The 27,810-nt window shown below is 47.1% G+C and overlaps 1 protein-coding gene and 1 long non-coding RNA gene across 4 annotated transcripts in view; one reads left to right on the plus strand and one right to left on the minus strand.

Annotated features, from left to right (window-relative positions):
- The window catches only part of LOC139046918 (uncharacterized), a 59,021-nt gene that overhangs the window by 24,313 nt on the left and 6,898 nt on the right, over positions 1-27,810 (minus strand). Inside the window, exons 2-3 of one of the 2 annotated variants that reach the window (XR_011506983.1) lie at positions 9,818-9,914; positions 7,818-7,891 (exon numbers count right to left, since the gene is read on the minus strand). This is a non-coding gene — a long non-coding RNA (uncharacterized lncRNA). The remainder of the gene's footprint in view (positions 1-7,817; positions 7,892-9,817; positions 9,915-27,810) is intronic. The other variant, XR_011506984.1, reaches the window with a different exon arrangement.
- LOC139046917 (carbohydrate sulfotransferase 5-like) lies at positions 1,643-26,567 on the plus strand. Of its 2 annotated transcripts, XM_070520847.1 has the most exons (4): positions 1,643-1,721; positions 4,845-5,707; positions 10,744-10,998; positions 25,482-26,567. In XM_070520847.1, exons 1-4 carry the CDS (start codon positions 1,688-1,690, stop codon positions 25,749-25,751), a joined length of 1,422 nt encoding a protein of 473 aa, XP_070376948.1. In that variant the 5' UTR covers positions 1,643-1,687; the 3' UTR covers positions 25,752-26,567. The 2 variants fall into 2 exon arrangements, with proteins under 2 accessions (XP_070376948.1, XP_070376949.1); XM_070520848.1 differs by lacking the exon at positions 10,744-10,998.

The raw sequence follows: 27,810 nt of genomic DNA on the forward strand, positions 1-27,810 counted from the left end.
GTTGCCCATACACACACAGATGTAGAAACTGTACCATATTTGAATGCGTGGGAATTGTGTCTCGTTGCCAAGACGTTGCGAGGGGGAGGGCGGGAGAGGGGTTGGACAAATGCTTTTACCTCATTATAGTGAACTGTGACGTCAAGCCTGGTGAGCTTATAATAAGCAGATGTCTCAGCTCTTCATGCGCTAATGAGAAGCCGTGATACTGGGTTACATTTATTAGCCTGGATAACGTTTTCTGTTAAAAAAAACGATACCTAGTGCTGAAAGCTGACATGCACCTGCGGGCAAATTTTTTTAACCTCGGGAGCTGTTCAGAGCCTAGCTATCTATATAAAGTGATTAGATTTTCGTGTTACTTGCGCTTCAATGTGTTTGTCGGTAGTTCAAATACGTCTAATTGCAAGGAATCTGGCAGTAAATGCACTGGAAAAAGGACAGCGCAAAAAAAGGACAAGGACACGAGAGAGCGACACGCACACAGCTCTGACAGAACGCACACAGTTTATTGATGTAAATCACGGTCCTTGGTGCGTCAGGTGCAACATGATCCACTTGATTTTTCAAGATATCCGAACGTATAGATGGGCCCCTTAACTAATCGACATTTTCGTGCACCAAATCATGCGAGTCATGTTTCACACGTCAGGACAATTGTCCTATATGCTTATATATTTTATACAAAAAAAAAAAACGGCAGCGCCTCAGTCCTTTTAAACTAATACATCTGATTTCCATACTGCCTTGCCACTTTTTGGTTACTCCGATTATCAGTATCAAGTGCAAGATCGGCGCCGTAGTACACCTGAAAATAGTGACCATTCGTTGCCCTCAGCTAGATGAGTTATCCGTGGAACTGGCTTTTGATGTCCACACAGCGCGAAGTGTGTTTATCAGTTATCTGGGGTGCTCACCTGGTCATCGCTTCACTGGCGTTCTCCCAAAATCTTTAGCCCTGGTTCAGGGCAGGAACTTCTTGAGAATACTATAGCACATTCCTTTGTTGCTACAATTTATGTTCAGGAACTAGAACCGCTGCTTAACTTCGTGAGATGCGCTTATAATATCGCTTTAAAAAACTGTCCGTATTAGGGTTTCTGCAAGACTCCTTGAAAATTGATGACAATTAATAGCTGCGGCCGTTAACGCTGAGCCGAATTGGATACACTATACAACGTTCCTATTCGAATATCGCGAACTCAGATGGCATCCTCGGAAAGGTTAGACTCATTATTTAGAGGCAGCTGGTTTGAAGCGCGATCCAAGTTCGTTGCTCCTTTCGCCGAGGATGCACTGCTTTGCCTATTGCATTCCGATAACGAACCAAGAACGTGTTGGTGTAAGGAAACGTTGTGATGCTATTTTTGCCCTTTAGTGTAGCTCGCTGCCACTTGTGTCGCGGGCGCATTAAAAAAATAAAACGCAGAGACAATGCTGCTTTTTCTTTTATTTTGTATTTTTTATGGTTACTATTCGGGTCACCTTTTCGTGGAGGATTGCTCTTTCAGCGTAGCTGCGCTCGGTGTGAGTTTGAAGCGGATCTTATTTGGCGACACTTAAGCATTCGTCGTTTTTCTTTCGTTTGCTTCCTCTCTTTAGAGTCGGTGCCGAGTCGCCTTCAACGTTCTCAGTCGAAGACGGCAGATACGGCAAAAAGGCTCGCCGGCTTTGTTGAGCCGCGTACATGATAAGCCGAAGCCAGAAGTCGCGCGCAAAAGGTGAGTGGCTCATTACCATTCGCCTCACGACGTGTTTGCTGGCAACGGATTCAGAACGCATTCCTCACCTTTTTTTCTCCTTTGCTGTTTTACTGCGCGTTTTAGTCTCCGTGGATATTGCTTTGTTTATTGAGACTGCCGGCCATTCAGCGGCCTCAATTCCCAGGATCTGATCGTTAAATGAACGAATGAGAGCGATACGCTGTTCCACCCCCATGGCCTTGTGACTATGGCGTGATGTGCTGCTGAGCTTGAGGTCGCGGGTTCAATTCCGGTCGCGGCGGTCGCATTCCGATGGGGGGCGAAATGCAAAAGGCCGTTCACTCATAATTTAAGGCGCACGTTGAAGACACCCAGCTGCTACAAATCAATTCCGGAGTCCACCACTGTACGGCGCACCTCATATCGTCTCGTGACTTGGACCCGCAAAACCCGCGAATGTATTTACCCTAATTTAGTGGTGCACGTTGGAACACGAGACGAGCTTTCCCTAGGCAGGCATTGCTGAGAGCGAGATCAACTTTGTTGATGCGTTAGCATTAGGGCTGTCAAAGTGAAAAAAAAACATGTTTGTGAAATGTTCGTGAAGGACTGCTCCGGACCCCCGTAAGTTGCACTTCGCTCCTCGAAGAGGCGGGACATGTGTCGAGTGAGGTCTTGAACAACACTTTGCAATGTGGTCAACACGGTTTGAAACGTGGGTCGGGGAGTTCGAGGAGGTACGACGTAATGCTGAAGCATTTCTCTCGCATCGACGACGAATGCTCCTTTTTACGAAGGGCTAATCGTCTTACTTGGGCATTAATGTTTCGCAAGAGCCTGTTGGGGCGGACGTATGGCTGGTTGTGCAGGTTCACAACCAGCCATACGAATGAACAGGCAGTGAAGTCAAAGACAGCCTAGGAAAAGCTAGTTGCTATGTTTAAACGAAACGAATAATAAAGTAAAAGGAAATGAACGTGGGCGAAAAGTAATGTTGCGCAGATGGTAGCCGAGCCCAGGGCTTTCGCATTAAGCATGTGGTGGCATAAATTTAGCTACGTGTTCGTGTCCACTTTCTTAGGTGTTTTTGTATGTGTAGAAGATAAGGCCTGAGAGATGTTACCCAGCACCTCTCTTGACCAAGGCGACGAACGTGAAATGAAGTTTTTAAATGCAGACATCACGTGAACTTATAAGCAGGCTACGTACACGTACGTTCTATGAAATGCAACGTACGTTGTACGTATGCGTCTAGGGGCTGTTTATATGTAAACCACGTCAACGGCAAGGGAAGGGCAAGTGCGCGACACATTTTTCAAGCCATTGACGCGTTAGGGAGTGACGCACGTGCTGACGCCACTGCAATAAGATATTTACAAGAGTTAAACAAGCCGTGAAATGTCGTGTGCTCTTCAGTTAAAATATATGTAGTCTGCAGAGATTTCTGCGAGGTGACGATGAATGTGCAAGTTTTATTCATGAATTCGTTTTATATCGCTCACGGCACAAGTGCGCTCCCTGCCACGAAGACGTGCGTCCGTGCCACACAAATAAAAGCCGATTTGCGGTGTCTTGTAGGCTTGAATATGTGGTTAGAATACCAAAACAAGCATCGAACGACCACCCAGTTCTGCGAAAGAGCTGAAACTTCGGGTGTTTCTTGATTATGAACCAAAACTTCTGCGATAGGTTTGCGAGGTGGCAAGTTTGTCAGTTCAGTTTCTCACATGTTGCAACAAAAGAGCCTTGTTTCAGCCTCAGATGGGCATGATTTTTCATAGTGGGCTACAGCGCATAACACGCGTGGGTCTATTTATAAAAGTTAACACTTATGCGATTTCTTGTTCTTTTTCCTCAAATGAAGACCTCCAGCAGCAGTGTAGTCAACAACTACGGCGGTACCAGCGAGACGTGCCGCTTAAAAGCTCGGAAGCATGAGTTCTGTATGCTTGATACTCGATGCGCAAATTGGCTTTACGTTTCGCGGATGGTTCTTCATTGAACTCACGTGTTGTGTGAACATTAAAATGGCTAGTGATTCCGCAGTTTGCTCACAATATACTGGAAACACTAATACGAACCAATAACCTTTTCTCTAACATTCAACGCTTATATTAGATGGAACATTGCGATCAAAACAAAGCTCCTTCTTTTTCCTCGAAAATTTAGTGAGTGCTTGTGATGTGGCCAATAATATCAGCACCACGTAAAGCTCTAAACGCAGGAGTTGAAAACAGAATTGTCGTCAGGCCTATTGTTCGAACAGTTACTGCGGCGTTACAATGCGTGGCAGTGGTTTATCATCATCATAAGCCCATTTTAGGTCCACTGCAGGACGAAGGCCTCTCCCTACGATCACCGATCACCTCTGTCCTGCGCCAACCGATTCCAACTAGCACTCGCCGCGAATTTCCAAATTTCATCGCCCCATCTAGTCCTCTGCCATCTACGACTGCGCTTCCCTTCTCTTGGTCCACTTTCTGTAAGCCTCATGGTCCAACGGTTATCTAAGCTGCACATTACATGACCTGTCCAGTTTCATTTTTTTCTCTTATTGTCAATATGAATACCCGTTTGCCCTCTGATCCAAACCGCTCTCTTTCTGTCTCTTAACGTTATATATGCCTAGCATCCTTCGTTCCATCGCTCTTTGCGAGTTCCTTAACTTGTTCTCAAGCTTCTTTGCCAGTTTCTAAGTCGCTGCCCCATATGTCAGTATAGGCAAAATACACCTGAATGTACACCTTCCTTTTCAGATATAATGGTGAGCTTCCAGTCAGGAGCTGACAATGTCTGCCGTATACGATCCAACCCATTTTTATTCTCCTATGAATATCTTTCTCACGATCAGGCTTCTCTGTGAGTATTAGACCTAGGTGAATGTACTCCTTCACAGACTCTAGAGGCTGACTGGTGGTCGTGAACTCTTGTTCCCTTGCCCGGCTATTCAACATTATCTTTGTCTTCTACATAATAATCTTCAACCCAACTCTTGCACTCTCTTATTTAAGGTCCTCAATCACGGCATAGGCAGTGCCAATCACTGCCTCTGCCAGAACAAATGATTGAGGCAGTGATTGGTGCTGCGATAACACTATTTCCTGTAATAAGCAAGCTTGTAACGTCCCGTTCGGCTTTCAGCATGGCTGGGACCACGACAACTGCTGACTGCAGCCCTGCTGGTGACGACGTTCTGCATGTTTCGGCGCGGGCAATACAGCGCTCCGTTTTCTTCTTGGAATGTCACTATCGGCGCCCTTCATCGCAACAGTGCAGTTGACGGACACTACTTTCGCCGTCATTCGGAACGAGTAAAATCGAAAAACGTGACGGCGACTGCGGACATTCTCTGGTCAGCCCCATCTTCCACGCAACCTCAGCGTATGACCAAGGTCGTCTCTGAATTTTTATCGGTTAGGGGAACTAGGACACCGTCGAGCATCACCGAGACAGGTACGACGGCTGCCATCACAATCAGCCCTAACTCGACGGTAACCTACTTAACGGAGCACGCGGCCAAAGGTGCCGAAGCAGGTAACGCGACTTCAATGTCTGCGACGCCATTGAGCGACACAAACTCGCCTTACGGGAACTTGTCGGCAGCCTCGAAAGCCGTGTTGCTGAAACTGTTCGCGGACGCCTATCCTCAAGAGGAACCCAAGAAAGTCCGGGGGATACTGGAAGTCGCCTACTTCCGGTCAGGGTCATCCTTCCTGGGTCAGCTGCTCTCGGCGAACCCACGGACTTTTTACCACTTCGAGCCTCTGCGGACGCTGTCCGCAGGGTCCCGGCTGTCTGGTAAAGCGGCCCTTAGGGGCCTCGATTACATCGCGGATTTCTTCAGCTGCATTTTCGCCAACCACGCGGACCACCTGCGACTGGCCATGAAGTTTCCTCACCCGTTCAGGCAGAACAGTTATTTGTGGAACGCCTGCGCCGGCGTCAAACGAATCTGCCTCGATCCCGAATTTCTCAACGCTGTGTGCAAGACAGCGCCGACGCAGGTAAGCCGATGAGGTTGTATACTTTACATTGTTTACGTATTCAGTTGCATGGTGCGTGCCACATTTTGCTTTCAAAAACAACGCAGGAGTCTGCATGACCGCCTTCCTTTTGTCTGTATTTGTATGCGCTGTTCGTATGATCACTGTGTACAGAGTCATTGACATTTAACAATGACAGTAGGTTGGTAGGTGATCAACGAGGCTTATGTAGCACCTGCCTCTCAATAGACACAGGAGAAGAAAATAAGATGCCGCTATCAGAATGTGTGGATGTCCGCATGTTTTACGCTCGTATCGTTTTTGCTACTTATGTAGCCTTTTCACGGCGATCCCGTGGGCGCCGCCATGTTTGATCACCTGGCGACGTGTGTACTCTTTGCCTCAGTTACCTCTCTTGACTCCGTGTTTACAATGGATAATCATGACGGCGGTGCGGCTCAGCAAACGTCTGTTTAGGTGGATACCGTATAGATTATGGCTGGGTGGATGAAAAGAAGCTTTGGCCACAGCTTCAGAGGACATGCAAGCGCTCTCAGAGCTCATTACATCCTCTCAAGAGGCACGAGCTGCCTATACGGTGCTTGCACTAACATCGACGCTAGAACTCGAACGTGCCCAAAATTTCCGCTTATGAATTCGATCAAGATCAGTGTGGTTTTCTCTGTGTTCTGTATTTAACAAACGTTTTTAGGCAGCAGCTTGTCATGTTGCTGACTCATTCAAGCTTTGTGGTGCGGTCGCGGTCGTTTATTTTCTGCCTAACCACACACGGGAGTGCCCAGTTGCGACAAAAATTAATTTTGCTGCGCTCAACACTTGGAACCTAGATGTTCTGTGCATTGCAATAGCTTGTAGCACGTACGTATTATCGCTAGTCACTCGCCCACTCGGGGGACCATTACGAGACGTTCAGCCTCGGACATTCATGTGTTGTCGGTAGCCACCGTCTCCCATGCTTCGGCGCATTGATTCAAGTGTGCGCCTATTCATTACTTTAGATACGTTGGCGATAGAGTGGGCATAAGTTTACGTGTCATTTGAGGTGGATGTGTGTAGGTAACGTGCGAGAGACTACGCCAGGAAGCGGCGCTACTCCCTTTGTCACTCTGCAACGAGCGGTACTCACTCTTGCCGACGTTACGGGGTTGAAGCCCTGTCTTTCGAGTTTAGAGATACAACGCTGGCGGTGAATTAATTTTTTTCCTCGACGATAGCCGTGCATCGCTAAGGGCGGCCGGCAGCACAGGCAGTCCCTACGTAGCAGCGCTTAGTGGTAATCGTTCCTCCCCCATCGGTAGCCTGGTGGCATGGCGTCGCTCTGCTGAGCTCGTGGTCCTGGGTTCGACTCCCAACACGACAGCCGCATCCCGATGGGCGCTGAATGCAAAAACAGCCTTGTGCCGTGTGTTAGTTGCACGTTAAAGAACCCGATCTGGTTAAAATTAGTCTGGGGCCAATCACCACGGCCTGCTTCGTAATCAGATCGTGGTTCTGGCACTTGAAGACCCAAAATTTATTAAAGAACTATTTTGGGTAACCGCCTCCAAACTAGTTTCGAGAAGAATTCAAAGCAATGTGCATTGCATTGCATAAAGAGTCGCACGAGGATACACATTCGAGGCCCACGAGAAGAGCAAGAAAATTAAAAGAAAGAAAGCTTGCAATAACTATGGCAAATTTTACCGTGATAGCAGCTCGAATTCCAGAGGAACGAAACAGACGTACAACTCACCCGTGCGCCACCGCTCTTTCGCGTGCGGAAAGCTTCAAAGTCATGCGTTCTACGTGTGTTGGTTCAAGCAGCTTTTTTAAAATCAAATTCTGCCGTTCGACGTGCCGAAACCACGATCACATTATGAGGCGTGCATGACGTAGTGGGGGACTAAGGATTAAAGGGCCAGATGTAGCCAAAGAGCGCCAAGGCTATGCTGGGTGACTATTTCTCGCCGCGCTGTTTCGAAAGGGATGACAATAAATCAGTTATGTTCAAGATTACCAGCTGTCCTTCCAGAGCGCTCCACCACAGCATCCGAGCCTTCAGACGCACAAACCCGCCGTGGTTGCTCAGTGGCTATGGTGTTAGGCTGCTGAGCACGAGGTCGGTATATACCCCATTTCGGGCAGCTTGTGGTAGGCTGGTTAATAGGTCGGCAGGTATTTCCAGGCTCGCCATATTTCGGGCATCTATAATGAAAAGAAATGCGACCGACAGTGGAATCGAGCCTCTGCTTTCGTGCCAACAGCCCAATGCTCTAAGAACAAGGCTACGACCTTTGTTTCTACAGCGAAGATGTATATGGACGAACGCCCTTGGTTCGGGGCCACAGCAACCCAATACCACGTTACGTGGGAATGCACGCTACATTACATAGAACAACATCATACGAATACCACGAGGGAGCAATGCGAAGCGCTGCTGTCCATTTCGGCCACTTCTGATTGGACGCAGCTGTACGAGTGAGCAGAAGACGAGCGGCCCGAGCCAATCAGCAGTGGCCGAAATGGACAGTCCAGTAAGTGTGCCACTACAGAATACCTCCCCAGGACAAGAAATGTGTTCGTACGTTTGTTGACAATTCTATCACCTCTGTGTCATGTGCTCAACAGCTTCGTTGGTCATCCACCTTAATAAAATGGAATGACTCACTTTTTTTTTTACAGGGAAGCTGTTATCCCCTTGGTGGTAGGCATTTTTCGTGTCAGTCCACGAACTAGAATGCCCCGCGTACCGCGACGAGAGACAATTTTTTGAGCACCAAATGGACATGATTCGCCACGAACCGTTAACGTTACCGAGCATCTTAGGTCCAATGCCCGGCCCTTCAAAACAGCGACAGGTTTTGGATTTATTGTTCAAATACCTGACAGAAATTGTTCAAATAGGAAAACTTTAAAAATTGCATCCTTCCTCTACAAAAGCCTAAATTTACCCGCCATGTCACGTGTAAAAGTTGGTATCAGGTCCACTCGGACATTTCATATTTATTTTTATCCTTTTTTTTTCTCCCACTCTTTTCTGGAATCTTTTCATCCCATTCCCCATCCCTATACAGAGTAGCATGCCAGCGGTTATATACGCGCCGGCAAAATTCTCTGTTCTTCTAATAAAGAGCCCCCCCCTCTCTCTCTCTCTCCACGAACAAATATTATCAGCAGCAGCAGTGGCTCATACCCCCTAAGCAAGAAAAAAATGCGATTGTTTATCTACCTCGTAATGCAGAGACTAAAAGTGTATAGCACAGCGTACGTTTCAAGAACAAGATCAAACCAAACATCTATCATCATAAGCAATGGCTCACACACCCGTAAGGAAGAAAACGTGCGATGGCTCATGCCCCCATAAGCAAGCAAAAAATGCGATGGCTCATACCACCGTAGGGCAGAGGCTACCAACGCTCAATAAAGTGCAGCGAGCAGCCCACATTCATTGCAATCGTCCATACAACATAAAGAACAGGATAGGTTTCAATAAAGAACAAGCTCAAAAGAAGCATCCGAACCACCGATAAAGCGCTGCATACCCTCCTCAGCAATTGTGGTGGTGGTGTTGCCACAGCTTCGCTGGACATACACTTTCGTAGGGCGGGCTTTGGAGTCAATCTTTTTTTTGTGTGTCCACGCCCGTTAGCAAAAATGTGGGTCGGTCCCAGCGGCAGTGCAGGGCAGGAGCAGTGACTTGTACCCCCGTAAGGCAGAGGCTTCAAGCACTCAGCAAAGAGATGAGTGCATACATTCTTTAGAATCACGCATACATCACACAGAACAGCCCACGTTTCAATAAAGAACAAGCACAAAAAAAGCAGCCGAACCACATAACTGATGATAAGGCGCTCTTGTTAACAATGCGAAGCACGTAGCGCTCCCCGTATACGTTGACGTTAAAGATTGCTGTTGCACAAGCTGCCGCAGTAACGGCAGCTTACGACGTGGGAAGGGACGTCCCTAGCTTTTGCTATATAATAAAAAAAGCAGCCCAATAATTGATTTCATTGTTGTTGCAGCACCGCTACAGGCGGCGGTGTGCTGTCAAAATTACCATTACTGCCATCACTATCGTTACTCTAAATTACGTTTACCAACATTACTCTAAAGCAGTAAAGGATTGCCCACCTTATCAGCAGCTGTAGCGTTGATTTCCAACAGCTTCTCTGGACAAACACTTTCGCTGGGCCGGGATGGCGAGTCAGTTTTGTTCCCTCCATTGTCACTGTTAAGAAAACAAAGCAGAATATAATTGCGAAATACGAGTAAGCCCATCATTTGCGACACAAAAGGGATAAGAACGTTTCAATTGAACCACAGGCATCAAGCACTGCGATCCAATCAGGCTGTTCCGGCAGCGTCCACTACGGCACGATCGCACGCATTCTCCTCTCGTGTACCAAAGGTAGTTCTTTGAAACCTTTGGCGCGTGTGTAACATTGCAGTTCCTCCCGTTCTTTCCTACACACAACTCGCGCTTTGTGTCGCTCTGTAAGACTTCACCCATCTCCGGGATCAGCCCACATTCCACAGTACTTTTCTCGTAACAACTAACGATACGTCGATTATCCAACGCTGTACCGCCCTGATGATCGACCCGGGTTGATCATTTTCTACCGTTTCACCGCAGGAGTGTAAATGTCATCGGCGTTTTAGCATACACCACATAACCTAGGCCATGAGCAAAACGAGAACAAGGTCGTTTTGAACTTTTTGAACTTATTTTTTTCACGGCGACATATGTTCCCTTGAAAAAGACAATTCCTTTTGTCGAAACATTAGTTCCTGTTTTTACCTTGTCCTCGTTTTGCTCATTGCCTTGAATTTCTATCAGCCGCCTTCCCCGTGTTTTCGCCACATCACATAGTAATAGGTACTTACAACTGGGTGCCATGACGTGAGTGAAATACGCTTGATCTTTTTTTCTTTCATGTCTACACATCTCACAGGCTGAAATGTTGCTTCGTCTACTTTCGCACTTGATTTGCGCTCTATCAGTCGATGGATCAATGCACACATTAGTTGAGTAAATCAGTACTACACACGGACCGCAGGTGATGAAGGTGGTGCGAATCGACATGGACACCGTGAGGCGTTTTCTACTGGATGGGCGAACGCCAATTGCGGGAGAATTCAGTGTGGTGCACCTAGTTCGTGACCCCCGCGCCATCTGGCTGTCGCGTCAGAAACGTGGCTGGTGCCGTGGTAGGGCCGACTGTTCCAGCGCCCGCGTGCTGTGCGACGAGATCGAGCGCGACCTGGACGTCTTTGAGAATCTTCGCCGAGAGTTTCCGGGCCCGACAATACAGGTGAGGCTCAAAAGTAGTCGTGAACGCAGCGGCTGCGAAGCTCCCGTGCTACAGGAAAAGAACCTGGTTGACAGCTTCACTCAGGCTTGAAGCAGTCATCATCATCTTCATCAGCCTACTTTTATGTCTAGTGCAGGGCGAAGGCCTCTTCAAGCGATCTCCAATTACCCCAATCTTGCGCTAGCTGATTGTAACTTGCGCCTGCAAATTTTACCATTTTATCTCCGCACCTGATTTTCTGCAGTCCACGGCTGTGCTTTTCTTCCTAGGCACCCATTCTGTAACTCTAATCGTCCACCGGTTATTTACCCTTCGCATCACATGACCTGCCCAGCTCCATTTTTTCTCTTAATCTCAACCAGAATATCGGCTATGCCAGTTTGTCCTCAGATCCACAGCGCTCTCTTCGTGTCTCCTAACGTTGCTCCTGTCACTTTTCGGTCCATCGCTCTTTGCGTGATCCTTAACTGGTTCTCGTACGTCTTTGTTAACCTTCAAGTTTCTGCCTGATTTGCTAGCACCGGTAGAATTCAATGATTGTACACTTTTATTTTCAACGCAGAGGAAAGCTTCCAGTACGGATGTAGCAATGCTCGCCATATGCACTCCAACCCGTTTTTATGCCTCTGTAAATTTCCTTGCCATGATCAGGGTGTGCTGTGAATATTTGACCTAGATAAACTTACTCCTGCACAGAGGCTAGAGACTTACTGGTGATTGTAAATTCTTGCTTCCTTGGCAGGGTATTGAGCATTACCTTTGTGTCCTGCATATTGCTATACAACCCTACTTTTACACTTTCACGCTTGAAGACCTCAATAATTTGTTGCATTTCGTCCCCAGCGTCACTGGACAGGGCAATGTCATTTGTGAACCTAAGGTTGTTGAGGTATTCGCCGTTGTTCCTCACTCCTAAGGCTTCCTCGTCCAATAGCCTGAATACTTCTAAGCATGCAATGCCACGTGACGTGTCACGTGGCATCGGAGGATTGCCTCTCCTTGCCCGACTCCTTTATTAATAGGCAGCTTTCTACTTTTCTTGTGGAGAATCAAAGTAGTTGTGGAATCTTTGTAGCTATTTCCCCAAGATATTCCCGTATGCGTCCTGTATTCCTTTATTAGGCAATGCCTCCGTGAGTGCTGGTGTCTCTATTGAATCAAATGCTTTTTCATATTCTAGGAAAGCCACATACATAGGTTGATTTTAGTCCGTTGACTTCTCGATTACGTGATTGCTGACATAGGAGCGATTCATTGTAAAATATCCCTTCCTGAAACCACCCTGCTCTATTGGTTGATTGAATTCAAGTGTTTTCCTGATTGTTTTGAAAATTACCTTCGAGAGTGTTTTCTGCAATATTGAAAGCAAGCTAAGTGACCAATTTCTTCAATACTTTAACATCCTTTTTCTTTGCATTTTGCCAGCTCTCTGATGCACCTGAAGTCATGAAGCATTGCGTATAAAGGGCTGCAAGCGTTTCAAGCATCAAATCTCCTCCATCCTTGATTAAATTGGCTCTTATTCTATCTTCCCCTGCCTCTTTTCCACGGGAAATGTCCTGCAAGGTTATTTTAACTTAATCTCTACAGAAGCAGCCTCTGTATCCTGTTCATCGCGTCCAATGAAAGTTGCGTGGTGGCTCTAGGTACTGTACAGGTTAGCATAGAATTCTTCTGTTGCTTTTGCTGTATCTTGGCAATGACTGATCACGTTACTGTGTTTATCTTTCACAACATGCGTCTTGCTCAGTCCTATGCCAAGTTTTCTTCTCACAGATATTATGGGGCAGCCATTTCTTACTGCTTCGTGCATCTTTCCGACGGTATAATTTCGAACATGACTGACTTTCTTCTTGTTTATAAGCGTTCAAAGTTCTGCGAATCCTATCTGATCTCTTGAGTTAGGCACTTTAATGCTTTGTTGTAGTAGGCTCTTTGTTATTTAGGAGAGTTTACCTACTGGTTGTCATGGTGCATTACCTTCCACTTCATTTGCTGCTTCTGAAATCAGTGAAGTTCCGAAGCTTGAAGCAGCAGTAATCACTATTTCGACATGATGTTCTCTGGGTATATTTCTTTGTTTATTTTGGATCGAGTGATTCATTAATTTATCCGGCACCTGCTTCGTGTTTACTTGTAATAAATCAGGAGGTATGCATACCATGTAACATCGTGCAATTGACACTACTATAATCATTACATTGTAGCCTTTACGGAGGGAATCAAAAAGACAAATCAAACCATGACATCACTCTCCGCGATGTTACCTCATACCCACAGCACCTCTAAAACAAGAGGCCGCGTCTCCACCTCTCTTCACTTGATATTTCTCGGTTTGTAGCCGAGAACACTGACCAAGACGGTGCCAGCCACCTAGAGCAACCGATTTCCTTACCAATCGATGCTATTTGCTTCAATAACAAAGGGCGCTCTAAAGTAAACCTATTCGAAACTTTTCTATTCTAATTCTGCAATGGCAAAAATGTTTTTTTCCCCACCCCACCTCGTCTTTTTGTCGCGCTACGTCACGAAAACCACGAGAATTCCCAACGTCACGTTGGGAATTCGAGAATTCCCAACCACGAGAATTCCCAATTTTGACGTCACGTGACGTCACGTGACGTCAAACAACCGCGAAAACTCCCCATGCAATATTTATTTACTTATTTTTATTCATTTGAGTACCCTAAGGGCCCATTATGGCATTACATAGGGAGGGGCGAAAAAGTTCAAGCGTAAGTGGAATGTGTACAATGCAAATAATATATGAAGAAATTAGGAACAATAAAAATGATCTAAACGTCGAGCTGGAACAAAGAAAATTGAAAAAGAAGAAAGAAATGAAAGAGAAACGGAGCTAAATACAATATTTGGTAGCGTGAAAAACGCATAAGAACCTAAAATGCAATGCAGACAACCAGTACCCTTCAAAACACGAGTTTAATGATACAATCGAATGAAGATTTAGGCAACCAACGTACACTGATACATATAAGATGAAACGGAACGAATTTTATGCAATGCGGAGCATATGAGAACACTTTTTAAGTAAGTATTCAAGCAAATGTGGGTTCGGACAGGTTGATACAATCTAAAAAGGTTAGCAGTACTGCATGAAATGATGATGACTCCGTAAGCGAGACAATGTTTTACGGTAGCGAGTTCCATTCGACAATAAATAAAACTAGAGGCGAATTTTGATAAGCAATAGTCCTGGCAAATACAGCCTTTACTTTATGAACATGGTCTGCGCGGGTCGAGATATGGGGAGCGGGAAGACTATGGGCTCGAGCGAATGTAATGTTGCTGTGGTAAAGGCTACGGAAGAAGGACAACCGTGATAATTTCCTGGGCATATCAAGTAACAGGAGATTGAATAATTTCTTTAGGGCGCACACACTTTGATATCGGGTGCATGAAGTTAAGATGAACCGCGCAGCTTTATTTTGAGCTGATTCGAGTTGGCTCATGAGATTAGAGTGATGGGGTGCCAAATTATGCACGCATATTCTAAAGGGGGCCAGACAAGAGAACTGTATGCGAGAAGTATCTGTGTTCGCAAGGTGTAAGTGCCGTTTCAGGTAACCAAGTTTTTTGCATGCTTTTGTGGTGATGTGTTCAATGTGAGCCTTCTAGCTTAAATTGGAGGTAAACAGGACACCCAAGTACTTGATTGAAGATACTGAGTCAACAGTAATATCGCGTATTGTATATGGTCAGAGGCAGGTCGAGTTATCGAAGCAAATTTTACGTGTTCAGTTTTGGCTATGTTAATTTCCATCTGTCATATGTCAGACCAGCCAGTTAGCTTTGTTAAATCAGACTACAGCACAGAGATGTCGGCAGGTCGGCTTACTTGATTATTCAAGACGCAGTCATCTGCGAAGAGTGCGTATTTGTGAAGTAACATTAGCTGTGATGTCGTTGATGTATATTAAAGATAGCAGCAGACCAAGGACAGACCCTTGAGGAACTCCCGAACTGATGTGAGTGCGGTTAAAAAAGCAGTTGTTTACACTAATTACATGAAAAATGTTCATTAGGAACTCCTCAATCCATCGCGTCGTGTTATAGTCAAGCTGTAGGTTTCTAACTTTCAGTTTTAGTCGATTATAAGGTGCCCGGTCAAAAGCTTTAGAAAAATCAATAAACATGGGGTCTGTACTAATCAATTTGTGCAAAGAAATGTGAATGTCTGTTACAAGTTCATAAGGTTGCGCCTCACATGAGCGATTTTGGCGAAAGCCATGTTGGTTTTTGAGGAGCAGGTTATTGTCTTCTAGATAGGCTATAATGTGAGAGTATAGGATGTGTTCCAGTAATTCACAACAAATAGATGTTAGTCATTGATTTAGTAATTGAGATGTTAGTCTTGAGTTAAGCACTGCTTCGCTTTCGGAAATTAGTAAGGACGGAGTGTGATTTTGTTTTGGCTTAACTACTTGCCAAAATTTTTCGGATCAGTTTTTATCATATTGGGAAGGGTGCAATTGAAAACATTGTCTTTAGCTTCGAGAATTGCAGTTTCTGCATGGCGCACTATGCTTTTGTAATTTTCCCGGTCTTCTGGAGCATTTGTTCGGGCAGCTTTTCTGAACGCTCTTTTTTTATTGTTGATGTACTTCTTCACTTCGCGGTAAAACCACGGATCATTCTGCCTTGAGCTGATGGTCATTTTTGTTATACATGTTGTTTCAACTTCTTTCAGTTTATCGCGGAACAAGCTCCAGTTATCATGTATAGTTCTGTTTTGAAAATCGTTTGCAAAGTTGGCTGTAAATGAGGATAACATACCAATCATTCTGCCAGTGTCGGCGCGTACGTGGTTGAGAATGAGTTTTTTCGGTGCATATTTTTCGGCAATTTTCAATGCAAAAGAACATTGCACCACCCTGTGATCACTTAGTGGTTCTAGTACATGTGTCGCAGCAAGGTCTGGGTAATTTGTTAGCATACTATGTAGTACATGGTCCCCCCGAGTTGGTTCGCGCACGACTTGAGTTAAAGGATGAAAATGCAAGGTTTGTGGAAAATGAAGGCACTCAGATCTGTTGCTATTTTTCTTTAAGGACGAAGTCGACCACTCGATACTTGGGTAATTAAAGCCACCCCCTAATATCAATATGAATTTTGGGAACTGGGATATGACCTGTTGTAAAGCATCCTTGAAAAAAAAATTAACAAATTCCAAACGGCTATCAGGTGGAGGATAGCATACACCACTGACACATTGCGCATGTCCAATACGTGCAGAGACCCACATCATTTCAAGAGGAGAGTCGACTATCACTAGAGACGGTTCATAGTGATCGTTAATGACTATAATAACTCGGAAGCCTTCCCGGTCCTTTCGAAAAATTAAAAAAGATGGGTTAAGTGCAAGTTCACTGTTACCGGTGTCACTGGAAAGCCACGTTCTCGCACCTATTACTATATCTGTGGTGGAAGAATGTATGAGCCTTTTCAATCCCTCAATTTTGTGAGAAAGGCTGTGGAAATTTGCCAAGAGCAACGAGAATGCATGTATGAGCGTAACCTTACCCCTCTCAGTTGTTCGTGAATTACTGGAAGGTTGGTTCCTTGTAGCAACCTGTACAACATTGTTAGTGACTGAGTGAAACCGGTAAACAGAACCTATAAAATGTAGGGACGTAAAACGAATAGAAAAACGTTCGTTTTCTTCACGATTGCTCTTAGCAAAATCGCGTAACTTCCCACGAGCCAACTGTACCTCAGGCGAAAAGTCTTCTTCTATCCACGCTATAGGGGGACTCGAGGTTTTTCAGTTCGTGGGCATTTTCTAGCACTTCTGTTTTAGATATAAAGTTGTGGAATTTAATGATAATAGGGCGGTGAAAACCGTGACGGCGCTGACCAATACGATGAGCACGTTCAATGTCACCAACGTTGACCATCAAGTGAGCGGAATAAAATTCCTTCACAATGGCTTCGGATTCGGCATATCCTTCATGGCCATCTTTGGTTATACCATTGATTAAAAGGTTATTGCGCCTCATTCTGTTACATATGCCGTCCACAACATCGACGAGTTCATTTGCTTTAGATATATTTGTCTTAACTTCCTGAACAGAATTCTTGACAGCGTCAAAGTGCTTTTTGATTTCCGGTACGCTACAATTTTTTTTTTCAGTGACATTGACCCGGGTATTCAAGCATGCAATATGTTGGTTAACTTGCTTTAGATCAGATGAAATTTCTTCACAAAACTCTTTTAGAAAGGTCAGCACTTCCTCGATCCTGGGCCCGGGGTTACTCGCCACGTCTCCAGATCGAAGCACGAGCAGAGCAAGGCAAATGCGCAGCAATCTCAATGAGGGTCCGGGGCTGAGCGCGCGAATAAAGCACGAGCTGTCATGTAAAAGCGCAACCCCACTGTGACTGCGGCGTGCAAACAAACCAATGCGTGCGCGGTATAAGCACAGGTCCACACCCATTTGAAGAGAAAAAAAAGCACATACGCGGGGGGATCAACGGCCACAAAAATCACCTAGGGCTAATCAAACAACTCAAAATTATGGCCTACCTATGGCAGGAAAACGCACAACTCAGTACATGCTGCTTGTGCCCGCAAATCCCAACGACTTTCTCCAGTGCTGGTGCCTTTATACGTCCAGGTGGCGCTGCCTCAGATACCGGCGACGCAGACCCAGTGAAGTTCGCTGCGGAACCAAGATAATCTTCAGATGATGCAGAGCTTCAGCCAGGCAGCACACGGCGGCCGTGTGCTGCCTGGCCTAGTGACGCGTACGCGTTATAATGCATTAATATGGCGAAAGGAACTGATTTTTTTATGAATAGCCTGAGACTACCCCTTTCCGAAAGGAATGGAAAATGTCTGCCCGTTGATCGTTGAGGCTCTTGCTACTGGCACCTGCTGAAGAGCATGGATTTATTTGCGCATAATAAATCTTTTGCGTGGCCGCATAACGCTAAGGAGCCTTTTCGGCACGTTTTCGAGACCGCTCAGACAATTATTCCTTGTTGAGGATCCATTATGGCGGCATTGTTAGCCTTCCCTTGCACGCCGACGCAATTTTCGACTAACCACAGCAAGCTAAGAAGGGCAAGCGGACCAAGCACAGTCGCCGGCACCAACATCTTCATCCGGTTGTCTATTTTCACTGTCCTGGCTCGGCCTCATCGAAAACCTCTCTACTTGAGTGTGTTCCTCACCTGTTGCCAGCCAGTGAGATAAGAAAACCCGCTCAATGTAGGCAATGCTATTCGTTTTGAAAGCAAACAGGAATGACACCCTATAAACGAGGAGAGCGTTTGATTGGGCTATTCAGACAACGCTGGGGGTTATCGCCCGATGCTTGCGTTGGCGGATACGTAAATTTGACGTCAGGAGATTGGAATAAAACCAGACTGAAATAGTTTAACATTATAAAGCCCAGAGGGCAGTGAAACCTGTAGTGACACGTGACGGCTGCCACATGTTTTGCAATATATCAAGAATTTCGAACATTGTATTGAAATCCTTGCTAACCTTCAGAGCCGAAACATGGGAGCTAAAATATTGTTACGTTGCCGAAGCCACATATAAATATGTATTTACAATATTTACAAGAGAGACAACGATGCATAAACAAGATGGCTGTGGAGACCAATTCCAGCTCTACACGTCAAATCGTCTTCTTACTAGCGTCATTCTTGGTTGTGCCGTAACATCATCCTCGCCTGTAAAGCTCTGTCTCGGCGCTTGCTATAAGGGAGGTGAACTCGTGGCAACGACTTCAGCCAGGACACATGCACAGTGTCCGTTGGTACACGCGAGTCCAGCAGAGTGTCCTCGCAGTTGATATCACCAAGCTGACGTAATATAGTGTACGGGCCTGTGTAGCGCGGCAGCACCTTTTCGGACAAGCAGACGCGGCGACACGGTGTCCATAGGACGGCAGCGGAGCCAGGAGGAATTGAACGTCGGCATCATGTCCGCTGTCGCACCGGATCTTCTGCGCGGCCTGCGCGGCCGGCAATCCGGCGCGCCATGCGAGTCCGGGCGAAAACGTCTTGGCATATACAGTGGGAGTGTCCGTCGAGGAAGGAAGCAGTGTGTCAAAGGGCCATAAGGGGGGCGGCCGAACAGAAGGTAAAAGTGTGAAATGCCAGCGGTCTCGTGGCGGGACGACTTATAGGTGAAGGTCACGAAGGGTAACATGCTGTCCCAATCCCTGTAGTCGTTAGAAGCGTACATAGAGAGCATTTCTGTCAGCGTGCGTTTGAACCGCTCCTTCAATCCGTTTGTCTGTGGGTGGTAGGCGGTGAGAAGCTTGTGCTCGGCAGAACGGGAACGACGTAGGTCTTCGACCATGCGGTACAAGAAGGTGCGGCCGTGATCAGTGTGGAGTTGCCGGGGTGCGCCATGATGCAGTATGACGTCATGTAAAAGGAAATCTGCGACCTCAGTTGCACAGCTTGTGCGCGAAGCTAGCGTGATCGCGTACAGTGTCGCGTAATCGGTCGCGACAACGAACCACTTATTGCCAGATTTCGACGTCCGAAAAGGTCCGAGAAGATCGAAAGCGACGCGAAAGAATGGTTCTGAGGGCACATCGATGGGGTGAAGGCGTCCAGTTGGACAGCACAGCAAGATTTTGCGGCACTGACAGAGCGCACAGGCTGCAACGTAGCGGTTCACAGACCGGTACAAGCCCTCCCAGTAGAAACAGCGCCCTAAGCGGTCGCAAGTACGCGAAACGCTGAGGTGGCCTGCAGTAGAGGCGTCATGCAAGTGTTCAAGAACTGATGCCCGGAGATGTCGTGGTACGAGTAAAGTTTGTGGTATTTCAGGGCGTAAGCTGCGACGCTACATGACGTCGTCAAGGAGCACTAATATGCGCAGCGGGGGCTCCGAATGTCCAGAATTGAGACGATCGATGAGAACAGGTAAGCAGTCATCACGCTGTTCAATGCCGTTGTTGTGCAGATCAGAAATGGCCAGGACGCAAGAGTTGGTGTCACGCGCATCATATTCAGGCCGGTCGACAGGATGACGGGAGAAGCAGTTGGCGTCCTTGTGCGAATGGCCTGACTTGTATAAAACAGCAAATGAACATTATCAGAGCCGCAGGGCCTATCTAACTAAGCGTACAGAGGGATCTTTAGGCGAGGAGAGCCAGCGCAAGGCATGGTGATCTGTCCCCACGGAAGATGTGCGGCCGTACAAGTAACGGAGGAATTTGGTAACTACCCAAAGCACTCCCGTTCGGTGATTGAAACATTTCTTTTGGCGGTTGACAGGAGGTGGCTGGCGTATCAAATTACGCGTTCTGCATTACGCTGCCATTGAACAAGTGCAGCCCCAATTCCATGGCCACTGACATCCGTGTGAAGTTCAGTGGCAGCAGATGGATCAATGAATCAGCAATAGGGGAGCCATCAGCAAGCGTGCGAGGGCGGAGAAGGCTTTGGTTTGAGCAAGGCCCCGTGTGGAAGCAACACTCTTCTTAAGTAAGTCGGTTAGTGGGCGAGTGGTTTCAGCGAAAATCTATATAAAAAGATAGAAATGTGAGCATAGCCTAACAAAGCTCCTTACGTCTGCGCCGGAAGACGGAACAGGAAAGTTCTGAACAGCGCGAATCTTGTGAGAGTCGGGTTCAACACCAGCGGCACTGATGGGATGGCAAAGAACGGTAACTTGATGGCGTCCAAAGTGGCACTTGGATGAGTTGAATTGCAAGCCGGCACGTCGGAAAACAGCAAGAATAACCGATGGATACGTTAGATGACTCGTGAAAGTTGGTGAAAAGAATATCTCCTCGTGTAGAAAACACAGACATATGGAGCATTAATAGCCGCGAAGTAAGCAGTCCATCATTCCTTAGAATGTTGCCGGGGCATTCATTACAAAAACCGAACAGCAGAACATGTAATTGGTAGAGGCCGCCAGGTGTTACGAAGGTAGTTTTCTCATGGTCTATGTCATCTACCGAGATTCGCCAATAGCTTGATCGGAGATCTATCGATGAAAAGTAGTGGCCCCATGCAAGGAATCAAAGGCGTCATCAATGCGCTGCAAGGAGTGGACAACTTTGCGTGTGATTTTGTTGAGGGGTGAGTAGCCCATACAAAAGCGCCAACTGCCATCGTTCTTCTTGAGGACTACTTGGTATGCCCACTAACTGCGAGATGGCTCAATAGCACCTGCTATCATCTTATCGACTTCTCGTTGCATCGCTTATTGCTCAGCATATGAAACACGGTAGGGCTGGCGGCTTATCGGATTGGCGCCTCTGGTGCAAATTTCATGGGTGGCCACCAATGTCTGGGCTAAAGGGCGGCCATGCAGGTAAAAAATGCCGCGGTAAGTGTCTAAAAGACGGTGGAGGTCAGTGGCTTGTGCCGGAAGATCAGCTGTAATCATCTTGCTCAGTTCGTCTGTGAGAGTCGGTGAATAGAAGGTTCCTGTAGAGTGCGATGGGATTTCGGCGTCAAGAACTGATATGTCGCACTCGTTCACAGGCGAGATGTCGCTCAAAGACATGCCTCTGGGAAGAATTTGAGTAGAGCAGTTAAAATTAGGGCGAGGGAGCGAAGTCTGATTGCCTGTAACCGAGCACGGTATTGGAACGGACAAATTTCTTTCAAGCAGTATGTCAGCGGTGGGACATACCGCAAGCAGCCTCATGAGCGGCAATACGTGTCGTCGAAATAGGCTTTTCGGCGTATTCTTTGTCGGTGGGGTAACTTCGTCAGTTCGATGAACAGCAACCGCACCTCCATCGGTTGCTGCTTTTAGTTTTCCGGATGTGGGCTGACGACCCGGCCTCGGGCTTGGCCAGTGTATGGTCGGTCGGCGCTGCTACGACAGGTAGCGCCCTGGTGATGGTGTACAGGACGGTCATCGAGGGCTCGATGGAGTGGCGGAGAGAAAGTCGGTGATATCGCGAGTGCGTTCACGTCGCTGCGGGCGCGGAGCGTTTGACGGCGAACGCTCGTAGTTCCATTTCGCGATATGGGCACCGGCGGGAGACGTGGCCTGCTTCTCCGCAGTGATAGCAGAGCGGACGATGATCTGGGGCGCGCCAAGCGTCGGTCTTCCTTGGAACGCTGTGCTGGGCGACGGTCGGGCGTTCTGGCAGCGGCGGCAGTGGACGACGGAATTACCGCACTACGGGGCACTGGCTTAGAACGACAGAAAGCTGAGCTAGTTGGTAAGGATTCATTATGCAGAAAGAGGTGAGGCGTGCAGACAGGACACAGGAGTAGAGAAGTGGACAACACGAGCGCCGACTATCAACTGACGGGAGCACTGAGGCGAAAAAAGAAAGATGACACAAAACTCATCTGCGCAAGCTCAGTGCTCCGACTGACACCATGTGTCAGTCGGGTACATGTGCCGGTCTACGTGAGAGATAGCTGTTAATGCCCTTAATCTCTTCCTTATGTAAAGTAATCGAAGGCTAACTCACGCACGCACTTCCACCACTATAGGTGTGCCATGCTTCTACCATAAGAGGCGTATCTTCATTGTTATGCCTGTACAATATCGCGCATTCATCTAACTCTGGCGTGCAGTTGCAACCTTGGCAACGTAGGGAAAGATTAGAAGGCGATCCACCGGTTAACGACCCTTTTTGTTCCATTAGCCTCTGGTTGATACACCGTCCCGTTTGCCCTACATGGAACTAGCCGCAGTTAAGGGGAATTTTATGAACCACACCCATACGACAAACTGTTGCTCTTATGCGAAAACTGTTGTTCTCATTGTGCTTCACTAGACAAATATCTGTTCTTTCTTCGCCTTTTACCTGCTCCTTTTTCCTCTGTACGGCGGCGCATATTTTACCTAGCTTATTGCGAGTAGTGGCCGCAACATTAATATCGTATCTACTTGCAACTTTTTTAAGCCTGTGCGACACTGAATGAATGTACGGAATAGCCACTACTCATTTTTTTTGCTATTACTGCTTTCTGTAATCACACCCGTCCTCCTCGAAACCAATTTTAGGCGCTCAACCACAGTGGCAACTGCTACACTAGGATAACCTGCTTCTAATAGGCACCGGACCTGCGCATTAAAACTGGCCAGTTTTAATGCGCAGGTCCGGTGCCTATTAGAAGCAGGATATCCTAGTGTAGCAGTGGCCACTCTGGCTGAGCGCCTAAAGAAGTCGGTTTCGAGGAGGACGGACGTGATAGCAAAAGTAATAGCAAGAAAATAGTAGTGGCTATTCCTTACATTCATTCAGTGTCGCACAAGCTTAACAAAGTTGCAAGTAGATATGATATTAATGTTGCTTTCACTGCTCCCCATAAGCTAGGTAAGATATGCGCTGCCGTACAGAGGAAAAAGGAGCAGCTAATAGGAAAAACAGAACAGATATTTGTCCAGTGAAGCACAATAAGAACAACAGTTTTTCTGACGGTCGTATGGGTGTGGTTCATAAAATTCCCCTTAGCCGTGGCCAGTTCTATGTAGGGCAAACGGGACGGTTTATCAACCAGAGGCTAATGGAACATAAAAGGTCGTTAACCGGTGGATCGCCTCCTAATCTTTCCCTACATTCCCAAGATTGCAACAGCACGCCAAAGTTAGATGAATGCGCGATATTGTACAGGCATAACAATGAAGATGCGCCTCTTATGGTTGAGGCATGGTATATCTATAATGGTGAAAGTGCGTGCGTGAGTCAGCCTTCGATTACTTTACACAAGGAAGAGATTAAGGGCATTAACAGTTATTTCTCACGTAGACCGGCACATGTACCCGACTGACACGTGGCATTCCTGTGCTTGCGCAGATGAGTATTGTGTCTTTTCTTTTTTCGCCTCAGTGCTCCCTTCAGTTGATAGTCGGCGTTCGTGTTGTCCACTTCTCTACTCTTGTTTCCTGTCTGCACACCTCACGTCTTTTTGCATAAGGGGGCCCTGGCGCGGGTGCGGAGGAGGACCATGGCGGCGGACGACGGCAGCGTATGTTATCGCTTCTGGCTGGGGTTGCGGCGATTGGGGCTGCACCGGAGAAACTCCAAGTGATCGCTGTAGTTACTCCTTGACAATGGCAGTGACCGAAGCCAACTGAGGTTGCGACGAAGGCAAGACCTTGCGCTGTGCATAGCGCACAATAGTACTGATGCTCTGTTGGAGGTCGTCGGAACCCAGTGCTTAGCTGGTGCACTGCGGCGTGCGCACTTGGCGACTTATTGCCTCGTCCGTATTTCCAGTTTCCTCAATGGTCGATGCCTCTGTTGAAACTCAGCTACCGTCTTCGGCGGGTTGCGGGTCAGTCTGGCGAAAAGTTGTTACTTGACGCCCCGCATTAGGAAACGAACTTTTTTTCTCCGCCGACTTTTCCGGGTCGGCGTGCAGGAAAAGACGGGTCATCTCTTCCGTGAAGATGGCGATGGTCTCAATTGGTAGTTTCCCTCGAATTTCCAGCAGAATTTCAACCCTTCTCGGACAAGGTTTGTATGGGTCCTCAGGAAGTTACTGCGGAACAGGTCCCACGTTGTAAGGGTGGACTCCCATTTCTCGAACCAAGTCCTCGCGACATCTTACAAGGAGAAATACGCATGGGGTAGCTTATCCTCAGAGGTCCAGTTGTTGAAGGACGAGATCCTTTCGAAGGTTTGGAACAAGGTTTCCGGATGCTCCGAAGAAGCTCCACTGAAGGTAGGGGGCTCTCAGGGTTTTTGAAGCACGATGGGTGACGCTGGTGCTACCATTATGGTTGTTGAGCAGGCCACGGTCTTCCTGGTCTTATCAAGCAGAAATTCGTGCTCCAGGGACAATCATTGCAGTCTGAGGCTAGCTCGCTAGCCTTGAGCGACGATGGTGTTGTCTTCGGGCTTCCTTCGCGGCTTTGCGGGGGTGATCGGAACATGAACGCACTAGCACCTCCGCATGATGTGACGTAGTAGCGACGGTGAAGAAGGCAGCAAGACTGTGATCGAAGAAACTAGCGTTTTCTTGGGCGAACCTGTGCCCTAAAAAACAGGCTGCAATAAAAAAACAACGATAGCGGCAAACACAGTCGGCGATCGTCAAAAATATGATCTGCAGGTCAAACGCGTCGGCTTTTATACACAAGTCATTGAAGCTTCGCTGACAAGAGAACGGCTGATAACAATCGAGAAAGTTCCGATGCATGTGGGCGCGTACCACGCGGAGCGATAACATTTGTTAGAAGGTGAAAAGTGTTCAGCCGAAAAAGATAAACAAGTCCACGTGGCAATATATATATATATATATATATATATATATATATATATATATATGCATATTGATACGTGGACTTGTTTATCGTTTTCGGCTGAACACTATATATATATATATATATATATATATATATATATATATATATATATGTATATATATATATATATATATATATATATATATATATATATATATATATATATATAATCTTGATGAGACAACGGTTCCCTGTATCACCATATTGTTGCAAAGTTAACTGTCAATTAACTTCCACCTTTTGCTGGTTTTCATTTTCACAGGTGCGTTACGAAGACCTTGCCATGGACCCCTTAAACGTCACCGTGAATCTGTACGACAAACTCGGAATGCCTTTCACTGCGTTCGTCAAGAAATTCATCGAGTCCCACACCAGCGAGAGAAACGTAAAAGTGCGCCGCAATCCATACGCGACCTCCAGGAACTCCAAGGACATGGTCGACGCGTGGAAGCGGCGCATCAAGCCTTCCCATGCTCGACGCATCAACTGGGCATGCCGACGCGTGATCAAAAGACTGGGTTACGAACTGTGACGTTTGCGCATGGGCGCCTGTCGCCCCCATGGCTGCGTGCGCATCCCCGGCCAATACGCGTCGCGCGCCAGAATCAGCTTCGGGACCAGGGCCGTTTTGCTGTCGATGCGAGAACGGCAGCACCACGAAACGGACGTGAGGAATTCTTATCTGTTGCATTGAAGCGGTTGGCGGGCTCACTGCGGACGCTAAAAAGTGGCGACAAGGTATATATATTTGGTAGCAAAACTTCCATTGAAGCCCATACGTTCAAAACATGGCGGTTCTTCGGCGGCTCATGGGGCTTAGCGCCATCTGTATGGGGAGGAAACACTTCCGGCGGAAGAAAAAAAAACAGTTTGATTCCACATCCATTAAAAAAAGTGACGTCATCTTGTTCTCAAAGGCGCGAAATTTGTTTTTGTGGCCTGCCTTTAGAGTTGTGTTTTCAACTACTCCACAATTCGACTTGACGGGCGTTTGGAGCTTTCAGCGCGAAGAGCGATGCAAGAAAAAGTGAGCCGTACCGGTGTCGAAATCGCTCCCTGAACAGAACATACTTTCTTTCGAGGCTGATGAAAGCTCTAGGTGCAGAGTGCTGGTTCTATCGTCAAACACCAAGCCCGTTGGCCTGTGCAGTCGCACGGAAACAGCTTAAGTAAGCAATTATCAGGCGGTCGCAACTCACTACTTTTGACTGAACACGCCGAATTCAGACAAACGTCGACAAGCAAAACAGCACAATGTGTGACGGGGGCGCATTATAACACGTGAACTTTACTAGCGCGCCTTCCTGCAAAGTTCAAGAGCATCATTGCCTTGCAAGCGATAGCATCCTCAACGTCCCCTCTTACGATGGGCGCTGTAAAAAGTTATTTATTTATAATGATAAAATAAAATAGAGTTGCCTTTTCTTTACTCGTCACGCATATATAAAATAGATTAGGAATTTTATTTTCGTTGAACGAATCTGTGTCTCGGTTTAATTAAAAAAACGCTTTCTTTCTTTCCCAGTGTTTGTTCCCTCCAAACATAGCACTTCAATCACTGCTCACGTAACCACCCTTGCTGATGTCGGTGGCAATTTGTACTGAACCGCTTTTCGCCCCAAGCTTCGCGACCTGTTCGGATTGGCCTTGCTGGCGAGCTATGTGAAAAGGGCTATTGCCTCAGGGACATCACAATAAGCCCCTCCCCCCCTTCTCTTCTAACCTTCCCCGCAGGGGCGTCTTAGTCAGCAGGCGTTTGGTGTGTTGCGACACCATGTACCTGAGCACACGAGGTTTGGACCATCCCGCGTGTAGCCGTGCGCGGCTTAGCCGGTTCTGGGGAATCCGTATCCTGGCCGTATCCTGGCCGTAGCCGTATCCTGGGGGTTGAGCCGATGCCGGGTGTTCGGACTGTTAAGCCCCCCGGTGGAGGCAACACGCCTCTTCGGCCTCTGCTTCACGTAGACGGCACCTCCAGGCTCACCCACCTGGGCGAAATCGGCAGTCGCCTTTTCCTCTCCCCCTCTTCAATCTTTTTCTTTCCTATCTTCTTTTACTGTCCTATCATCTCTTCTCTTCCGTCACTTCCTAATTTTCTAGCCCGGCTAGGGTTAACCTCGTGTATGTGCCCTCCCTTGGGTAAATATATTAGGTTATAGTGGCAATGTATAGTTGGCGCCTGCAGCCTTACGCGTAAAGTTCTGCAGCGTCCCCATGTTGGGCTACGTGGCGGGTGGCCGCCATTGCTGCCGAAAACGAACCGAAATACTAATTGAACACCTGCATTTTCCCGCCTACTTTATCGTCACCCTCAGAAGAGGGGACGCACCGAAGACTTAAGTACATGTTTCACCCGCACAAAAGAGACCTACCCAAAATACCATGTTGTACACAGCGAGAACGATGCAAAACAGGCCAGAATCATTTCACCATTCATAGTTTCAAAATCTTTGACCGACGCCTTAGGGTCCGGTTATAAAGTGACGAAAATAGCAAACGGAGACCTTCTTCTTGTGATCCCTCAGAAAAATCAGAACGAGAAGCTAGGCAGTTTGGTGACATTTGGCAACATACCAGTTTCTATTACACCC

The sequence above is a fragment of the Dermacentor albipictus genome, chromosome 6 (assembly GCF_038994185.2).
Source record: "Dermacentor albipictus isolate Rhodes 1998 colony chromosome 6, USDA_Dalb.pri_finalv2, whole genome shotgun sequence".
NCBI classification, from domain to species: Eukaryota; Metazoa; Arthropoda; class Arachnida; order Ixodida; family Ixodidae; genus Dermacentor; species Dermacentor albipictus.